The sequence below is a fragment of the Pollicipes pollicipes genome, unplaced genomic scaffold (genome assembly GCF_011947565.3).
Source record: "Pollicipes pollicipes isolate AB1234 unplaced genomic scaffold, Ppol_2.1 Scaffold_7261;HRSCAF=8764_pilon_pilon_pilon, whole genome shotgun sequence".
Classification (NCBI taxonomy): Eukaryota; Metazoa; Arthropoda; class Thecostraca; order Pollicipedomorpha; family Pollicipedidae; genus Pollicipes; species Pollicipes pollicipes.
Window position 1 is genome coordinate 46,703,732 of NW_023597054.1, and position 19,615 is coordinate 46,723,346.

At 54.5% G+C, this 19,615-nt stretch overlaps 1 protein-coding gene across 2 annotated transcripts; it reads left to right on the top strand.

Moving 5' to 3' along the window:
* Positions 1-1,497: 1,497 nt before the first annotated feature.
* LOC119112524 (cellular nucleic acid-binding protein) lies at positions 1,498-9,211 on the top strand. Of its 2 annotated transcripts, XM_037236733.1 has the most exons (7): positions 1,498-1,530; positions 3,941-4,063; positions 4,380-4,539; positions 5,180-5,445; positions 6,477-6,617; positions 6,998-7,011; positions 8,501-9,211. In XM_037236733.1, the coding sequence occupies exons 2-7, from the start codon at positions 3,959-3,961 to the stop codon at positions 8,595-8,597; spliced, it is 783 nt and encodes a 260-aa protein (XP_037092628.1). In that variant the 5' UTR covers positions 1,498-1,530; positions 3,941-3,958; the 3' UTR covers positions 8,598-9,211. The 2 variants fall into 2 exon arrangements, with proteins under 2 accessions (XP_037092628.1, XP_037092627.1); XM_037236732.1 differs by lacking the exon at positions 6,998-7,011 and having other exon boundaries at positions 6,477-6,631.
* The last annotated feature ends 10,404 nt before the right edge of the window (positions 9,212-19,615 follow it).

Sequence of the window (19,615 nt, forward strand, 5' to 3'; positions counted from 1 at the left end):
AATTTTGCTCAAGAGGGGGGCAAATCATGACAAGGGACCTCTTCGACCAAGAGGTCTCATTTGGTCACCATAGAAAGTGTATTTTTGGCACCGGGGATCTTGTTAGGCTTGAGGTTCCATTTTGATACCACGAGGGTCCGTTTATGTTTTAGAAGTCCTATGGCTATCTTAAACAGCCAAGACATACTTGAGGCCTTGGATCTAGAGATTCCCCGTCTCCAGGGGCGAAGGGAGTCATGGGCCGCAAGTGTTTTTTTTTCTCCCCCTTAGCTACGCCGCTGGCCTGGTATGACACCAGCGAGAGCCGGTGTCGTATGATACGTGTGACATCACCCAGCTGGGAGCCGGGACCCGTAGGAGTAGCGCTGTGGACGGCCGCGGCCCGGCCCAGCCCGGAACGCGGGCATCAGATCAGCGGCAGAGGCGGAGGACAGCGCGGGGTGACCGCCCCTCAGCGAGGAGCCGGGGCCTCCTGCCGTGACGCCGCGGCACGGCCCCGCCCTGAGAGCGGGTGCCAGATCAGCGGCGGGAGCGGCCGGCTGATGGACTGAGCCACACAGCCTGCCAGCTGGCTGACGAGCGGCAGCGGCGGCGCGGGCACCAGCGGGGCTTCCTGGTCCGCGCACATGGAGCGACCTTGTCGCCGAATGCGAGGCCTCCGATAGGTATGGCGCCACAGGTGTACCCTCATGCGGAGGCTGGAGATGTCACGACGCCGGGCTGGGATCAGGCGTTATATGACCTAGTCGCGCTGGTGTATTGCCGAAATAGTCATTCCAAATAGGGATGCAGCTTATTTATACACCCAGATGGCTGATGTAGACAAAACATCACTTTAGTCAACACCGATGCGTGCGTAACACTTTCCAGTTGTTTGAAGGGATCCAGGCCTCCAATCCAGCGCTCTCAGGCTGCAATCTAATCAATCTAATCGCTGCAGATGTCGCGCGGAAGTAACTCTTCAAATCCGCACGCGTCCCCGGCAAAATCCAAATGACTGGTATGTACAAGCTCCGTCTCAGCACCTACCAATCACCATCGCCATATTCTCCATAACTCTCCTCAAACAAGTCAACAGAGCCAGCCCATTAACGTCCCTCAGAATGTTCTTGTATTTTCGGAACACCGTGATTCACCCCCTCCGATTTTAATTGCTGACCGAGCAGCGCTGCTTCCGGGGCATTTAGCGAATAGTAGAAGACAGTAACAAATTGGAGCTGACTCTTAGGCAGGTCATGAGCTAAAATGAGCGCTGGTCATTTGCAATTATTCTACAATTTTTTCCTCGGCGTTATGAGAGGTGTCCTGCTTTAAACTTGATAGTACTCTATATGCTTATTTCAGCACAACTCTAACTGGCAAAGCAAATTTTCTTTGAAGTTATTCGATTCACATTTTTTATTCGCTTTTCAAACGTCCCTTCTGCGTCGCTTGTGGTCTACTGGGCGAATACGGCCAACTGCGGCGAACACGTTGGGCACGTTTGGTACGGGTGGGCGGCAACGCGCGAGCGGTCTGAAAACTAGGAAGGTTTGTGTACAGTTATTTCAGTGTGTTTTGCTGTGGATTTTTGAAGTGTTAACAACATCACCATGCAAATTTAACGAAACGTTTCATGTTAGAGGCTCAAGTGCCACTTTGGGCAACATTGTAGCGACTTTTCCGTGTTTCGCTGTGAAGCAGGATTAGATTTGTCCAGGTTCACCGCTCTGTGTCCCGAAATATAGAGCTAGACGCAAAGCTGGTTGGGACATGGTGTTTTAATTTTTTGCGAAGCTTTAACAAACACATTGTCACTGCTGGAAACCTAGGGGTTGGCAGATATATTTGGCCCCTATCACATATACCCAAGGCTCCAGAAATATCCCTGGAGTGAGTCAAAAATGTATCATAGGAAATTTTTGAGCTATATGAATCATGTGAGTAGTGCTGCTGATGAGGCACATTAGAGTGTGACAGTTCCCACTTATTCATGGTCATTTTGGAATGGTAGTTTTCCTATTGGTGCCTAACTCATACTGCAGTAGAAGGTGTGTTAATTGTGAGTGGTTTAGTGTCTGTGAATTATTTGGCATGCTTGCTATTGATTTGCAATAAAGTAAGCTGGCAACTACTTTATACTTAAAAAATAATGAGCAGGATGAAATTTTAGTACATTTCAGTCATAGACTGCTCATAGTTTGAGTGAAAAGATGGCCAAATTTGTTATGAAATCTTTATGATATACACAATTTTTGTATAGCACTATTAGTCCATGGAAATAATGTCCTTGCAAAACATGACAGGAATTGTTATTGTACATCTTAAATGTGCAACCATTTTTTTATCTCTGATTGTGCATGCAAGTGATAACCTCAAGGTTCATAAAGTGTACCTTGATTTTTGTGAGTGGTTTGATAGGCTTATCATAAAATGCTTTGCATTTGATGTAAACATCATGTTGGTTCTGCTTGTTACACTAAATAGATGGAATGTGTCTCAAAATAATGGAATGATTTGAGTATAAAATTTGTTGAAAAGAATGATACCTTGAGGACAAGATGTCCTTAATGTGGTTTCACAGGGCTGAGTTCTGGGACACTTGAATATTGCAATTTTACATGGCATTGTTATAAGGCTAGATAGCATTGTTATAGCATTGTTACAAGGCAAGCTATTAAACTTGTCCAATGTGGAAGTGCTCTGGACTGTGAGACAACTCACTATGACCATCTGCAGGCTGGTTGAGGGAGGCGTGTTAGGTGGTCTGAAATAGAGTAAATAAAGTTTGACAGTGCAAGATGATGCATATTGGTAGAGAGCTTTCTGGAGATCTTTATGCTATTGGTGGCCAATAATTAGCTGTGATAAAAAGAAGTAGGCTGCTGTTATTGTAGATAGTCAGGTAGTTGTATCTGATCATGCTGCAGAGATGAGGAATGCAAGCACAAAAAGCAAAAATGGTGAATGTGCTGGAAATTCATCTGATCAGTAGAGATTAAAGAAGTCGAGTGTGCTGCTAAATTTTGGCACTTTGTTGAGACCCGAGTTAAGACCAAATATGAACTATGTTGCAATCTGTGCATTTGCCAATTGAGCAATGCCTTTGATGTGTGTGGAGAGGGACAAAACTGGGGCAGTTGGCTCATTGTGGCACTTATGCTTTAAATGTGTATGTTGTGATCAACTTGGTGTTGTATTGAATCATACAAAGGCTTGTGATGCATCAGCACAATCAGAATATTAATATGCTATGTGTCTAGTGTGATTCAATGGATCTATTGCATCATACTAAGGCATATGACACTGCTGTGCGGTATTATCCTATGTTCATCCTAGCACAGCAGTGTGCTAGCATAACATTGTCACAGCATGGGCTTGTGTAACATAATAGCATTATGTCACACCATTGCATGTTGATACATCATTATGTTGTCACACAGTGTATTTCTATATTCTACATTGTGATTTATCCATGAACTTCAGATGAGTGAAGTCCTTAGTTATAAAGAAAGGGTCTGGGTCATTGAGAGTAGAAACTCCTAGTCATTGAACTCCTCCCTATGCCATGTTTGATGCTTGTGTAAAGTTTGTTGTGTGATGCATGAGCACAATCTTGGACCTTTGTCCAAAATGACACAAGTACTTTGTTTATTAGTAACAACATCAAAGTGACACAGGTGATATAAATGAACGCAGTGTTGGAGACTAGCAGCATATTGTTCAGAAGCCTGGGGCCAAATTGCTTTCAGACCCCAGTGTTGTATTCCCCAATCATGACATGGGCATTGCTGTGTTCATGGGGATGTGAACTGTCTACAGCTACTGCAGGTTTTGTTCTAGTGCATGTTTGTACATAGGTGTGATCTGGGCTCTCCTGTCTCAGATTAGGCTGATAAGCCTATGTCACATATATCTGCTGATAACCATGACCAGATCCCTGTGTCAATCTTTTCCACAGCACCTGTTGTCAAACACAATGAGCACAGTGGAGTGCTACAACTGTCATGAGGTGGGCCATATGGCTCGTGCATGCCCCACAGCAGAGACTGAGACCAAGGCCAACTCGACAAAGCCATCCCAGGTATGATAGGAGTGTGGGTAGAGTCCATTCTTGATGTATGCCTTATGACAATCTGTATTTCACAGTGCAAGTTTGTGGGTGTTGTTTTATGCAGCCATGTTGTCATGTTTTGTCATGGATAGATTCACCACATGCCACATATCACATATCACCATGTATCAAAAAAATGGTAATCAGCGTGGCTGCACTAGTCAGTTGTCTACATGGTCTTATAGATGTGAAACCAGTTCTTGCAAAGTGTGTAGTGATCATGCTGGGCACTAAGGCCACTGCCAGGGTACGAGTTTTGACCAAAAATTATGTGATGATTCTCTAGGGTTCGTCGCCGAGCACGATCGAGTGCTACAACTGTCACGAGGTAGGCCATATGGCCCGCTCGTGCCCGACGGCCGAGCCGAAGACCAGCTCGACCGGCGCCAGCACCGCCACGACGAGAGGCCGTGGCCGCGGCAGAGGCGGACGCTCCGTCTTCAGAGGTGCGCTCACTCTCCGGTTGTGCTGTTGATGCTCCATTAATGCACATTTAATCAGTTCACATTACGGGAATATTTCACTTTAAACTGACAACAGATTGACTTATCTACATCCAGATACATATGTTTACGTAGTATGATATGATAACACAGTGTGCCATTCGCTCTTTTATGTTAACACAATGATATTGACTGACTCGGCTGCACAACGACGTCTTATTTTTGCGATGAGCTCTGTGGTGTCCGTGATGTGCCGTCCCATCTGAGCCGACTGAGCCCGTCCCGGTAGCTCGGCTGGTTGGGGCGCCTGCCCTCCCATCAACCACCCGCGGTGGGCTTGGTGCGACTTGCTTTAGGTGCCCGCCCGTGATAGATATGGCCTGCGTCGGTGGCAGCGGCCGCGCCAAAGGTCAGGTGACGTCAGAGGGCTGGGCGGACCGTGTCGAGCATTACAACTCGTTAAACTTTCGCCACCAAATTCTGCCGTTGACCTGGTATCACGGCCCACACAACAAACATTGCTTAGCTTGAGGTCTTATCCCAGAAATTCATGCATCCCAAAGGTGCGGACCTCAAGATGTGCAGCATCAGAATCCGATTCTCATTCCAGCGGACGTTAACGGACTACTTTGCTCCATTGCAGAGAAGTGCTACAAGTGCAATCGGATGGGCCACATGGCGCGCGACTGCACGGCCGGCGAGGACGTGTGCTACCGCTGCGACCAGCCGGGCCACATCGCGCGCGACTGCACCAACCCGCAGGTGGAGCGGCGCGGCCGCGAGGCCCTCTGCTACAACTGCAATGGCACCGGCCACCTGGCGCGCGACTGTCCCGACACCGACAAGACCTGCTACACCTGCGGCAAGAAGGGCCACATCAGCCGCGACTGCGAGGTCGACGACAGGATGGTACGGCGGCTGGCAGCGGGCGGTGACAGAGTACTGGTGGAAGGCGGAGGTCGACGACAGGATGGTGCGGCGGCTGGCAGCGGGCGGTGACAGGGTACTGGTGGAAGGCGGAGGTCGACGACGGGATGATGCGGCGGCTGGCAGCGGGCGGTGACAGGGTACTGGTGGAAGGCGGAGGTCGACGACGGGATGATGCGGCGGCTGGCAGCGGACGGTGACATGGTACTGGTGGGAGGCGGAGGTTGACGACAAGATGGTGTGGCAGTGGGCGGTGACAGGGCAATGGTGGGAGGCGGAGGTCGACGACAGGATGGTGCGGGGGCTGGCAGCGAGCGGTGACGGGGCAATGGTGGGAGGCGGAGGTCGACGACAGGATGGTATGGGGAGGGGGGGGGGGGGAGGGGGCTGGCAGCGGGCGGTGACAGGGTACTGGTGGGAGGCGGAGGTCGACGACAGAATAGTACGGGGCTCAAGGTGAGAGGGCAGTGGTGGGAGGCGGAGGTCGTCGTCGTGGGGTGACGCTGTGAATGTGTGAGCGGGCGGTATTGGGTAGTGTCATATTGGTTATGATTGTTGCTGGATGCATGTGACTGTGATTGGGAGTCATGTTCATTGAGGATGCAGTGAGCATAAAAATATGGCAGGTGTTAATGGGACTGGATTTTAAACTGAATGGTGTCATTCAACTTGATGTTTGGAGTTAACAGGTGTGACATTCTTGAAGATAATTATTGGGGTTTAAGGCAACGTTCAACAGATAAGGTAATGAGGTGTCAACATCTGTCACGCCGATTGCAGCGGGAATGACGTCATGACGCCAGAGACGATGACGTCACGAGGCGACCACTGTCCCACCTGGGCTACGCCATTCATAGCGTTCGGGATGATCGTGTGCTATCTTAGATCATAATGGCATGCAGCCTTTTGGTGTGAGGCGGTCTTTGGATACTGCTGTCCGCCCTGCCCATCCCTGACGTTAGCGCGACCCGTGCGTGTTCCGTGGTGAGCATCGTCGCCACCTGGCTTTCCAGTGCTACGTGTGCGGCAAGAGCGGCCACATTTCGTCGGACTGCACCGAGGCCAGCGGCGAGGAGAAGAAGCGCATGTGCTACACGTGCAAGTCGACTGAGCACATCAGCCGCGACTGCCCGGACAATCCGGCCGCCGGCGAGGACTCGTGCCACAGGTGGGTCCGGCCACGTGCTCACTTCGAGGACTCGTGCCACAGGTAGGTCCGGCCGCGTGCTCACTTCGAGGACTCGTACCACAGGTGGGTCCGGCCGCGTGCTCTTTTCGAGGACTCGTGCCACGGGGTAAGGTCCGGCCGCGTGCTCACTTCGAGGACTCGTGCCGCAGGTGGGTCCGGCCGCGTGCTCAATTCGAGGACTCGTGCCACAGGTGGGTCCGGCCGAGTGCTCAGTTCGAGGACTCGTGCCACAGGTGGGTCCGGCCGCGTTCTCGATTCGAGGACTCGTGCCACAGGTGGGTCCGGCCGCGTTCTCGATTCGAGGACTCGTGCCGCAGGTGGGTCCGGCCGCGTGCTCAATTCGAGGACTCGTGCCACAGGTGGGTCTGGCCGCGCCGGCCGCGGCCACCCGACGCCGCCGGGGCGCCGCATTCCCGGCCCGGGTGGGCTGGGGCTGTGGATGGCTTTAGTGTGCGTGTGTGCGTGCACGAACTTGGCTGCCGCCGTGCGAAGATGGAGCGTCCTTATATAACACAGGAACGGCGAACTAAGTGAGAGTTTTTGCTGAATGATGTGTTTCAGCTGTACTCTACAGTTTACGGGTCAGGTGGACTGTTATGCTATTCTGTCAATTTTAGAGGATTGTATTGGGCTCGAGGGTGTTAATGGAAAAAAGAAGATGAAGTAGTTGATAAGAAATCTGAGCATCAAAGGGAACTTGGATGTTGATATTTTCTATAAACTGGGGAGGCAAAACTCGCGAAAGTATTGCAACCTGTCTTTTTCTGGTAAGGTTTGTGCGTACAGCACATGATCAGATCGCTATCCCGTAAAAGCGTTTACGTAATGCCACTGCTATGTCTAGAACTAAAGTTGTATGTATCTGTACCTGTGAAGGGATGTGGATATGTTGTTTGCTGGTGTTATGTCTGATGTAGCAACGTCATCTGCACTCAGATGGGCAGCACACAGGGGGGTTCAAGAGATGATGGTAATGGGAGCGATGTGCTTATACCGTATGGTACGATATAGGCTCATCATTCTCATTGTGAACAGCTGTACTTCTTGCGCTGAAACTTAGCGCTTCATCATCATAACGCTTTCAGATCTCTCCAACCATTGAGACACGCATGGCAGAACGTGTGTATGGTAGGTCTTGTTTGCCATCGTGAAAACGGAAGGGAACAAGATCAGTCATGAACCATCCAGTTGCATGGGGTAGGGTATGCACCTGTAATGTCAGCATGTCCACGGTCACTTTTTGGAGGCCTGCTAGGAAGTGGGTTCGCTATGTATTGGGTATGTTTACTATTCACAATACTGCACTTACGAGCGAGTGTGACTTGGCCACAACTGGACGGAAGCTGCAAGAACAACAAGCTGAATTTAATCTGTGTCACGTTCTCGGAACTTATGAAAGCAATGTATTCATTGTGTAGTGTAACCATGCTTTTATTTTTGTGCGTGTTTTCGTCTAGTACTTGAATTTTTCCATCACGAAAGCCCCGATTGCAGCATTTAGGTGGGATACGAAAATGCGGTATGGTCGCTTAGCATATTCAATGCATTTTCGATCTTGTGATGCATGACATGAGTCTTTTGGCTGTCAGTGCTTGTCGGGGGGGGGGGGGGGGGGGAGGGGGTCTTTCTGGTCGATTTCTTCTCAAGTTGGTGAGCAACGGACGGCTGACAGCGAACTTTTACTCGATTTGTATTCAACAGGTTTTTAACATAAGCCTAATAGTGTCATTGTCATGCTTGATCCAGAGGTTTAGAATGACGGGGTGGCGACGGCTCGTTGTTTCAAATGACTGGACGCACGTGATGGCCGGGGTGCGCACTAATTCCTCGCTGGCGGCCGTGTTCCAGGTGCAAGAAGGCCGGCCACATCGCTCGCAACTGTCCCAAGTGTTACACGTGCGGCGACTTCGGCCACATGGCTCGGGACTGCTCCAGAGATGGGTAGAGGCGTGCGGACACCGGGCCAGCCACCCTGCCAGAGCCGAGCGCTTCAGCGGTCTGCCGTCGGCCGGCGGCGCCCAGCGCGCGGGCCAGCGCCGCCCGCCGGCGCCGCCCAGAAAATTCACCGACGAGAAATTGGGGAGAGAAAGACGAGGGAGACGACGACGCCACGCGTGCGCGCGCGCGCCTGCGAGAGGCGCACCCGTTCGGGAGATGTTTGGAGAGTACGGTGACGTCACCGGAGAGGACGTCACGGAGCGACCCCGGCCCGGTTGGAGTGGAGCGCTGGGGTCTGACGAGGGGGGAGGGGACGGCCGGCCACGCCAGCCGCGGCCGCCCTGGAGTTACTCGCACTTGGTTGGGAGCGCAGTTTGTTGAGTAACAGTGCCCCGCTGCGGGACTTACACTGGCCGTTGAGTTGGCAGCACACTGCTTACGCTATTGCGCGTCAGGTCTGCGCCGTCCGGCGGCTGCTGGGTGGCGCAGACTGCGCTGTTTGGTTTGTTCTTTACAATAACAACCCACTGCGGGCTTTCGATGGTCGACTTCTGAAAATTCCTGTGCCTTGGACTCGGATACGCGGTTTTGGAGCAATAAAATCTGTTGCAACTTCCGACAGCCTTTGTGTGTTGCTACCGGTGGACTGCGGGATGCCATTTCAGCTGGTGTAAACTGTCACAGCTGTCCGATCTGACAGCTGAGAATGCTTTTTGGTTTCGAAATGGTCTCCCGCCGCGTATTTCATAGCAAAACGGGTTCAGCAATCTAATTGCATTGTGCAACGACTTTTGCGTGATATGGAGTGCACATTCAGTGGTATGTTAGCTGGTAGGTGTGAAGTTCGGATCACCTCAGGGTCGTCAGCGCACTGGGCTTGTCCCAGTGTCATTCAGGTGTGGCGCCCCAGCCGGCGGCGTATTGCGTTTTTGTACAAAGGCCCAATGGGCTGCAGAAGGGTTAGTTCATGGGAGAGCGATGCTCCCACAGCTCCTCGAATGGTCAAAATTTTCTGACCCCAAACCCTTCTTCGAACGCATATTTTCATCATAAAATTCCGTGCTTCACCTGTCACATATTTCACATATGTCGCATCACATCGCAACACTCCATGGCGTGAACATTGGGCTAGTGCCAAGATAAAACCCTGCCATCCCCGTTGTCGATTCGGACGCATCGGTAATCGGCGAATATGGGTTGCTCGTCTGGTACCGTTTTAAAATGGATCATAGACTGCGTTTTGGTAAAGTTTGAGGCTGTAACTTCCAGCGAAAAAAAATTGAGGCGCACTATACCGTCCCGCACGTGACGCGCACCGGTCTGGGTGCTAGGCTTCAACACCAAACAACTTTCGGCGCTTTATGTTGTAGATGACCTAAGTAACCTTTTGGCAACAAATTACAGATGACTATCGCGTGTATATATATATATATATATATATATATATATATATATATATATATAGACATATGTATTTATATTACATATAGTGACATAACATTAAATAACATTATCTTTTTCGGGCATGATTTGCGGTTTACTAATGAGCCGATATCGAGAACAAACTTGCCGGACTGCACTCACAACATTCGCCTCTTGTTCTGCGCCACGTGTCCCGTTGGTGTATACTCCGGCGCTTCATTTGAAGTCGCTCATCTTCGCACATCTCCGATACTTATCCATGGATGGCACCTCGTTCCGTGCATGTGCGAGGCGGCTTGTTGCTCGTACATAGAGTTTACCGTCCTTGTCATCCCACGTTAGTCGAACGGACGGTGTTCCCGCCCAGCGTCTTCCCAGGCGGGATTGCGAAGTGATCTGCATTGGTCTGGCGCGGCGATGAGTCCCCCGTGCCACGTGCCAGAGCATACAGACCCGGACGTCCAATGCAGATGGACGGCCGCGCCAGACCATCTGCATTGGTCTGGCGCGGCGATGAGTCCCCCGTGCCACGTGCCAGAGCATACAGACCCGGACGTCCAATGCAGATGGACGGCCGCGCCAGACCATCTGCATTGGTCTGGCGCGGCGATGAGTCCCCCGTGCCACGTGCCAGAGCATACAGACCCGGACGTCCAATGCGGATGGACGGCCGCGCCAGACCATCTGCATTGGTCTGGCGCGGCGATGAGTCCCCCGTGCCACGTGCCAGAGCATAAAGACCCGGACGTCCAATGCAGATGGACGGCCGCGCCAGACCATCTGCATTGGTCTGGCGCGGCGATGAGTCCCCCGTGCCACATGCCAGAGCATACAGACCCGGACGTCCAATGCAGATGGACGCCCGCGCCAAACTATCTGCATTGATCTGGCGCGGCGATGAGTCACCCCCGTGCCATGTGCCAGAGCATGCAGACCCGGACGTCCAATGCACATGGACGGCCGCGCCAGACCATCTGCATTGGTCTGACGCGGCGATGAGTCCCCCGTGCCACATGCCAGAGCAGTGCAGCCCGTCGTCTGCAGGGCCGGACGGGAGCCCATGTTTCGGCCCGGCGCTGTCAGGTGGTCGTTGCCAGCGGCAGCAGACGATCGTGACTTGGAGCGTCGGTAAACCAACGGATGGAGTTTGGAGCTGGTAGAGTTCCGTTTCTTGGATCCTGCGGCACCTCATATTGGTCATGGTCCCTGTCTGATCGGACAGAAAGCAACAAAAGGCCGTTAAAGCCGCGTTTCCTATTAGTTTCGAGTTCAGCATGTCGCTGAACCACTTTAGTTGTCTAATTCAGAACAGTTGCCAGGCAGATGTCTTTGCGGGTACGGAAATTACGTCGCAGTTCCGACAAATTTCGTGGCAACCGTCCGCGAAGCTCGGTAATCCCTAACCCGTGATGTCGGCCCCCTGTGGCGAACCCAAGTAAATCAGAACGGTCTATTGCGCCGTTACCAAATAATATCGGACAATTTTTCAACCCCAAGCTGCCGCCTCGCATTCCTGGAACAATGTGGTAGAGCCTGTCCCGCCAGGCACATGTGTGCTGTTGTGTTTGCATGTCATTTCATTAACAATCACTTTTTTCACAAAGACCCATGTTTATTTTCAACAACACGTTATGCATTTCAAAATCAACAGGTTCAAGACATCGCGCGACAGTCGGGGAAAATACTTAACAACGTTGCCTTTCATGTTCAGGTCATCAGGCAGGCAAGCAGTTTTCGGTTCTTTTTATTTTAACGCCTTTCAATCCCACAATCAACTCGGAGGCTCGACTTGCCTGTACATCGGCTAGCGGGTAGGCGTTCTTTGAGTGCCACGAACACGACGGTGGCGGAACGCCCGCGTCGTCACGGCCCGCTGTGGCCCTCGAGCCACTGGGTTAACTCATCCGCGACCGCATTCACGCACGAACGCTGCTCGTCGCACGGCTGGTCAAGGCACGCGGCCGAGGCGGCGCCGCAGCGCACCAGGTGCCGCTCGTGCTGCCATCTCACGCCGGCGACGGGCACTCGTGACGCGTTGCCGCTCACCAGGCGGTAGGTCTCGGCCAGGCAGAAGACTGTGTCTGCGCCGGGCAGGTGGACGGCAGGACAGCGCACGGCCATCTGCAGCAGGCCGGAGTCGGAGGCGCCGCAGTGCAGCTCGAGCCGCACGGGGTGGGCGGCTGGCACCAGCAGACGGTCGGGCAGCTCTTCGGCCCGGTAGTCGGCGCTGACAGCGCGGTATGCGGCCGGCTCGACGGCAGTCACCGTCAGACTGTCGCCGCGGCAGCCGCCGATCGCCGCGTACAGCGCCTGCACGTCGGCGCGCCGCACCAGGTGCAGCCCGGAGCCGGCCGTGCTGAGCACAGTGCGGCCCAAGTACATGCCCTGGTCCGGGTCGGCCTCGATGCGCACCTGGCCCGTCACCACCCAGAGGGTGTCGGCGTCGGGGCCGCTGGGCGCCATCAGCCGCCGCCCGCCGACGGCGCGCGCCACCACGCGTGCCACGGCAAAGCGACCGCCGGCGCGGCGCGAGCCGTCGCTGACGGCGGCGGCACCGGTGACCCCCGGCCGAGCAGCAGCGCGCAGAGCCGCTAGCGCCGCCGTCGTGTCGCCACGGCCCAGCACTAGGTGGCCCAGCTCGGCCAGCATCATGGCACCGTCGTAGGCGCGCAGCACGTTGGGTGCCGGCTGTTCGGCGCTGGTGCGCAGCCGGCTCAGCACGGCCCAGCGCTGCTCCGCGTCGGTCGCGCCGATGGCTCCTTCGTAAATGAGCGCCGTCAGTCGGACGCGGACGAGGGCGGCGCGCGCCGCCGGCGTCGCCAGCAGGTCGCCGCGCAGCGCCAGCGAGTCGGCGCCAAACCACTGCGCCGCCCCAAGCCGCGTGTCCCAGGCGCCGTCCTCGAGGAATTGGCGCATCTCCGTCCCGGCGACGAACAGCAGGCCGGCGTCGGCCGGCCGCCCGCCGAGGCGCGCCAGCGCGTCTCGCGCGGCGCGCAGCACGGCGCGTCGCGCGTCACGCTCGGCCATCGCCTCGGGCCGGTACTGGACAGGCTCGAGCACGGCCGTCCAGGCGCCGTCGTAGAGGGCGGCGCGGCGCAGCTCCTCCAGCAGGCTGCGGCCGTACGTGGTGTCGGCCACCACCGGCACCAGGTGGCGCACGCCGCGGTCGCGCAGCAGGCACAGCAGCGCCACGGCCAGCGCCGAATCGCCCATGCTGAGCAGCAGCGGACTGCCGGCGCCGTGCTGCACGTCCGTGGCCGTGGCCGACGGCGAGACGAACACGGCGTCGGGCGCGTGTGTGCGCGCCCACCGCACCACCGAGAACAGGTCATCGCTGTTCGGGAAACCGATGAAGAGCCGCACGCCTGACTTGTAGAGCTCTTGTACGGCGGCCAGCGAGCCCTCCTGGTGAGCGGGGCCGCAGGTCAACGCATGGCCGCCGGCACGGAAGTGCGAACGTTCCTTTTTATGTGCACATGACGCTGAAGTCGCACAAGGCTTCCTTAGCAATTCAATAAGCATGGAGTGGCGGCCCTGCATAAACACGGAATAACGCAGCGTTCCAAATTTCATGCATTAGGGTGTGCAGGCTGTAAATATGAATTCATGCTACCAGAATCCCGCACGCTATCCTTTGGCGCTGATCGGTTGCTCTTTGACCCCGCACCCAGCCGTCCGGTCAACTCAGCCCATTTGTCAAGCCTGAGGGGCTCATATGCTGGGTTGACCGTCCTCCGACGCGATGCTGAGTGGCCGATTTTGGGCGAGGAGAGGGGTAGCAGGCAATGAATTCCCAGCCGGGGGTGTAATAGCATGACAAAAATATGAACATTTGCCACCCACGTGGCCTAATATTGAAACACATGATGAACATTTCGAAATCTATACTTCTCCACATGGCGGTGGATCATCTGTTGACCGGGAAAACTCAGACTTAAAAGCCTGCTCACTCACTGTAGGTCCACAAGACTGCATCCAGGCTTTCCCTGCCCCTCAACTCGCCATCTACTTCTTGTGGAGAAACACCTGTCACCGCAGCACTTGATCAGTGCCGCAGCGGGTCAGCGCCGGGGGACCGACCAGCCGTCACCGTCGGCGCTTACCGTTTTGGCGATGTCGCTGCTCATCAGCGTGATGTTGTTGAGCACCAGCGCTCCCTGCGTGTCGTTGGCCGCGCGTGGCGCCGTCTGCAGGAGCGGTCTGCCGAGGCCGGCGCGCGAGTTGGCGTCGGCCAGACCCTGCAGCGCCGCCTGGTGGTACGGCGAGTCCTCGTCGAACAGGCAGCCGACCCGGGAGGCAGTCCTCACCAGGCGCCGCTCTGTAGCCTCGCGGCCTGCCGGCACCCCATCGCACGTCTGAGGGACGCCGGGACTCCCATCACGCGTCTGAGCGGCGCCGGCACCCCACCGCACATCTGAGCGGCGCCGGCACCCCATCGCACGGCTGAGAGACGCCGGCACCCCATCGCGCGTCTGAGAGACGCCGGCACCCCACCGCACGTCTGAGCGGCGCCGGCACCCCATCGCACGTCTGAGAGGCGCCGGCACCCCACCGCACGTCTGAGCGGCGCCGGCATCCCATCGCGCGTCTGAGAGGCGCCGGCACCCCACCGCACGTCTGAGCGGCGCCGGCACCCCATCGCACGTCTGAGCGGCGCCGACGCGGCGCAGTGTGTCGGTGTCGAGCGGTGTGCCGCGCTCAAGGCAGGCGCTACGCTACTGTATTGATGACTGTCATGCCATGCTGGTGAGCTGAGACCGAACGCTGACGCCTATTGAAAGAGGCTGCAATACCGGACTGCAAAGCGTAATGATGTTATCGATGCGATTAAGCATGTTGACACATGCATACCGATTGTTGCTTGAAAACTGCGCGACAGCAGCGCGTTACCTTGTTCATCTTGCCCGAAAGCAGAGTAACAGAAGGACAAGAGTGGGTACACTAGCCTACCGAATAAGTCAGTGACAGGCCTCTCTGGCAGGAGCTGACAGTGCATTCGACAGCTGAGTTGCGTGAGGGCAGCGGCTGAGGCGCTAGCGCAGCTGGCCGGCCCGACGCTGGCTCGTCGTCAACTGACCGCGCCGGCACTGGTACAGCCGCGTCTGCCACAGCTGGTTGGTCTCGGCCAGCGCCGCCTGGTTGTCCGCCTCAGCCCGGTACCACGTGACCAGGCCGACCAGCAGGCCGACGAACAGCAGCAGGAAGAGGACGGTGAGCGTCAGGCAGAGCATGCGCTTCTCGCTCATCCTCGGGCGCGTGTCCGGGTCCTCGATCATCTGGAGGCCTGACCTGCGCCGGATCAGCGGGGTCGTGTCACGGAGAGACACAGAGGTCATGTGGCGGCCGCACCCGCGGACCACGGCCCTGGCTGAGCTGGCTCACGTCACAGGGTCGTGTTACTGTTCGACAGCACCATCTCGCTGGTGAAGCTGGCTCACGTCACAGGGTCGTGTTACTGTTCGACAGCACCATCTCGCTGGTGAAGCTGGCTCACGTCACAGAGTCGTGTTACTCTTCGACGGCACCATCTCGCTGGTGAAGCTGGCTCTCGTCACAGGGTCGTGTTACTCTTCGACGGCACCATCTCGCTGGTGAAGCTGGCTCTCGTCACAGGGTCGTGTTACTCTTCGACGGCACCATCTCGCTGGTGAAGCTGGCTCTCGTCACAGGGTCGTGTTACTGTTCGACAGCACCATCTCGCTGGTGAAGCTGGTTCGCGCCACAGGGTTACACCGTGTGATTCGACGGCTCTATGTGCCTTACGGCCGGTGGCATACAACTCTGAACGGCAAGCAGACGGGACACTCCTCTGAAGAATTTCGGCACCGGATGGATGTATATGAGCACCAGATGGATACTTATAAGCACCAGATGGATGAATATAATCACCAGATGTATACATATACGTACCAGACGGACACACACACACACACACACACACACACACACACACACACACACACACACACACACACACACACACACACACACACACACACACACACACACACACACACACACACACACACACACACACACACACACACACACACACACACACACACACACACACACACACACACACACACACACACACACACACATATATATTTGATTTCTGTCCGTACAAAGACGGGCTTTTGTTGGCAGGAACGAACTGTAGCCGATCCAGGCATGAATGGCCGCCGCAATATGTACACACACACACATATATATATATATATATATATATATATATATATATATATATATATATAACATAATATAAGTAACAGCTTGTGCGATGTGGACGCTCTGCCCTGCTATTAAATACCAAAAAGATATGGCTATCAACTAATTATCCCGGGCGTGAGCGGTGTCAGATGACACCTATTGGCATAAACTGCGCGACCCCAGCTTCGAAAGCAAGTGGACCTCAGCGAAGCAAACATGCCAACTCAACTGCTTCATAGCACGGCACATCAGCAGCTTTTGACCAAAAACTCACAAGTCCGATCAGAGCTGAAGTCAAAGTCCGTGGTTAAAGGAAGTGTTCCGCATTGAAGCGGGGTTTTGAACTGAATTAACCATCTCGAAGACTTTCACAGTTGTTCAAAACTCGGCCCTTCTCAACATCTGAGCCCCTCTAGTTTCTGAGCTTCACGCCCACACCAATGGGGAGAGCATTTCGGGGTGGGTATTCCAAAGTCACTTTGGCATTCATAACGTCATAATAACAACCTTCAAATCTTGTTCTTCCATAAGGCATGCGGCGATCAAGACCAATAAAAATGTATTGTCGAGGCGTTGATATCTTGCGTTCGTACGGACGATTTCCAGATCTAACGGCGATCAATTGGCTCTCAGTCAATGTTGTGTAAAGCACGATGACGTAATGAAACCATGACGCAGTGAGGAGCATATTCGCTTAACAGAATTGTGCTTCTTTGGGCAGTCTTTTCTAATTAAAAAGCGCACCAGTAGTTAAACATGAGCTTATTTCATCATATTCCATGTTTATTCCAGTACCTTCAAGTGTGAAACATTCCTTTTAAATCCTCAAGTCTTGAGAACAGGCCCAGTGAATTTTAACGGGAACCCACGAGACAAAGATTGTTTTGCATCACCTTGGCAGGTGTTGAAATTCCTAAGGATAATAACCATATCAGGGCAAACTTACATCTCAGCCAACTGGCCTAAACTTAACCGGCCGCTAATTGCAATACATTAGCGGTCTTCACAACCTGCTGTTTAAAATGATTTTTCGTATCTGGATGTCCGGTGTGTTCAGGGCCTCAATACTTCTTCTTCTAAAATACTCAGGGCAAGAAGTCTCGGTTGCAGAAGAATCCGATGCACGAACGTTTCCCTGAATCCATCCCACCTGCAGCCGACGCCGTCGGCCCATCCCTGGGTGGTCATCCATAAAACACCTCGGCTCTGCACACGCTGATGACGATGGAGCATACATTAACGGACGAGACATTAAAGTGGAAATACGAGAGGATCAGTGAAGCCGACAAAGTTAATTGGCCGTCGAGTGATTTCTGTCCGTACAAAGACGGGCTTTTGTTGGCAGGAACGAACTGTAGCCGATCCAGGCATGAAGGGTCGCCGCAATTTGCCCTTTGTTGTGAAATAAGCCGTGCCGATGCTTGCTCACTGCAGACCAATGCCCATTCCATATCGCGGGGACTGTTCAAAGATAAAGTTGTTCGGGCAGTTGGCCACATGTAGCCTGCACATTGCCAGTGGTATCTAAACACAGCCACTTGCGTAGATATGTTATGAATGAATCGACTTTTGTGCGACAGCAATGCAACTGCGGATTTTAACAGGCCTCCCGGGTCTCACGAAAGCCGCCGGCACTCATCTCAGACGCACGTGTAACACATAGCGTTATGTTCAACCCAGCGTCGGGCTGGCAACCACATGCCTACAGGTAAACGGTATGCTCGGGCAAGGGCCAACTAAGCTTATGAAACGGCCGCAAATGTCGCCATTCATGTCATCGAGTGGCATGCATCCAGTACCCTCTTTCAGTCACCCACCGTCGTTACGTAACCGCTACGCAGTTGGAAGCCAGTGGCTCCCGCCTGTTAGAGCCGCACACTTCGACCGCCTGCTAAACACACGAGCCTGGTCGCTGATGAGTTAATCAGAATCTGTCTCCGGGTCCCGACGGTCGGAATATTCATTTACGCGCGTCGACGGTTTTTAACGGCGCAGCTGCTCGGCCGCCAGCGGGGTGCGTGGGGGTAATGAACCGCCGTGGCGTCGCACTCACCGGGCCTGGTCTGCGGCCGTGCCCAGGGTGGCGTTCAGCGTCCGGGTCCCGCCGCGGACCGGGCTGCGGGCGAAACTCCCGTCCGCCGGCGACTGGGCGCCGGCCGGCCACCCGGCTGACCTCCCGCGCGCCCCGAGTCAGGGGCGGTCAAGGTCACCGCCCGGGGCACACGCACGGGCACGTGTAGAGGTGGGTCGGCCGCTCCGCTCCGCTGGGGCAGCGAACGGTGTGTGAGATATCGAGAGTGCTGTTTTGATGCGGCACACGGAGGCTTTTTGTGCGCCACTTTTGATAGCAGTTCTCATGCGTCAATTTCATCGACCGGGCGATCAGTCAAAGCAATGGTTTTGTCATGTTATGCTAGGACCGGTAGCGCTAAGAATTTGTAATCTGCGAAGCTAGTGCTGGTCATAATGTCCTTATGCAGTCCAGTGTTACTGGCCGGCATTTTGTTTAAACGTATGGTTCACAGCGACATGTGAGAAAAAATGCCGCACCAATGACACATGTGCAGCTACAGCAGCTCATTGTGAACAGCAACAGTTCATTCACTTCCTTCCACGTGAATCACAGCGCCCCCGTTGGCGCTGGACTAATGACTCCCGCTGGCGTCACGAGGAAATCCATCAGGTCGGCAGCACGCAGCCGACTTAACGGATACAATGCGGTTCAGGGTGACGGGGGTCCGGCGGGGACAGGTGGGTGTCGCGTGGACTCTGACCCCACTGCAGCTGCTCCGTTCGAGTCGGGTGAACGTGCGCGCGCTGCACTGTGCACGCGGACTCCGGCCCGGCCCGACTCCGGCCGCCGCAGCCCGAGGCCCTGGCGATGGGCTGGGAACAACGACGGCGGTCACAGGGCCGGCGCGGACGCCGTGGAGGTCGGCCGGCCGGCAGGCGCCGCGGGGCCCACCGCGACGGCTGCAAGGGTAGCGTGGGGACCGGGGCTAAATATGCCAGCGAAACGCAGCGAAACGTTCTGGTGTTCTTAGGATAGGTGCATTCGTACCCCGGATTCGAGATTTGGATGGGCGCGAGCATATCTGAATCTATACGTTGAAATATCGAACTCGACCATGGTTACAATGATGCAATCAATAGGAACAATATAATGAAGTGGAAAACGGGTGACTCAGTCCGATACCTAACTGACATATACATTTTTTTACTTCTTTGGTCTTAAGTAAATGCGATCCTGGATGATAGCTAATACACTGAATTGCATCTTTAAACGATGGCTTTCAGGGTTTGGTAACTTCATGTTAGGGCACGAATTCTCGTTTTTAGAATTGGATAATTCGCAGGATCCGATTTCCGTCGTCAATTCGAATCCCACAA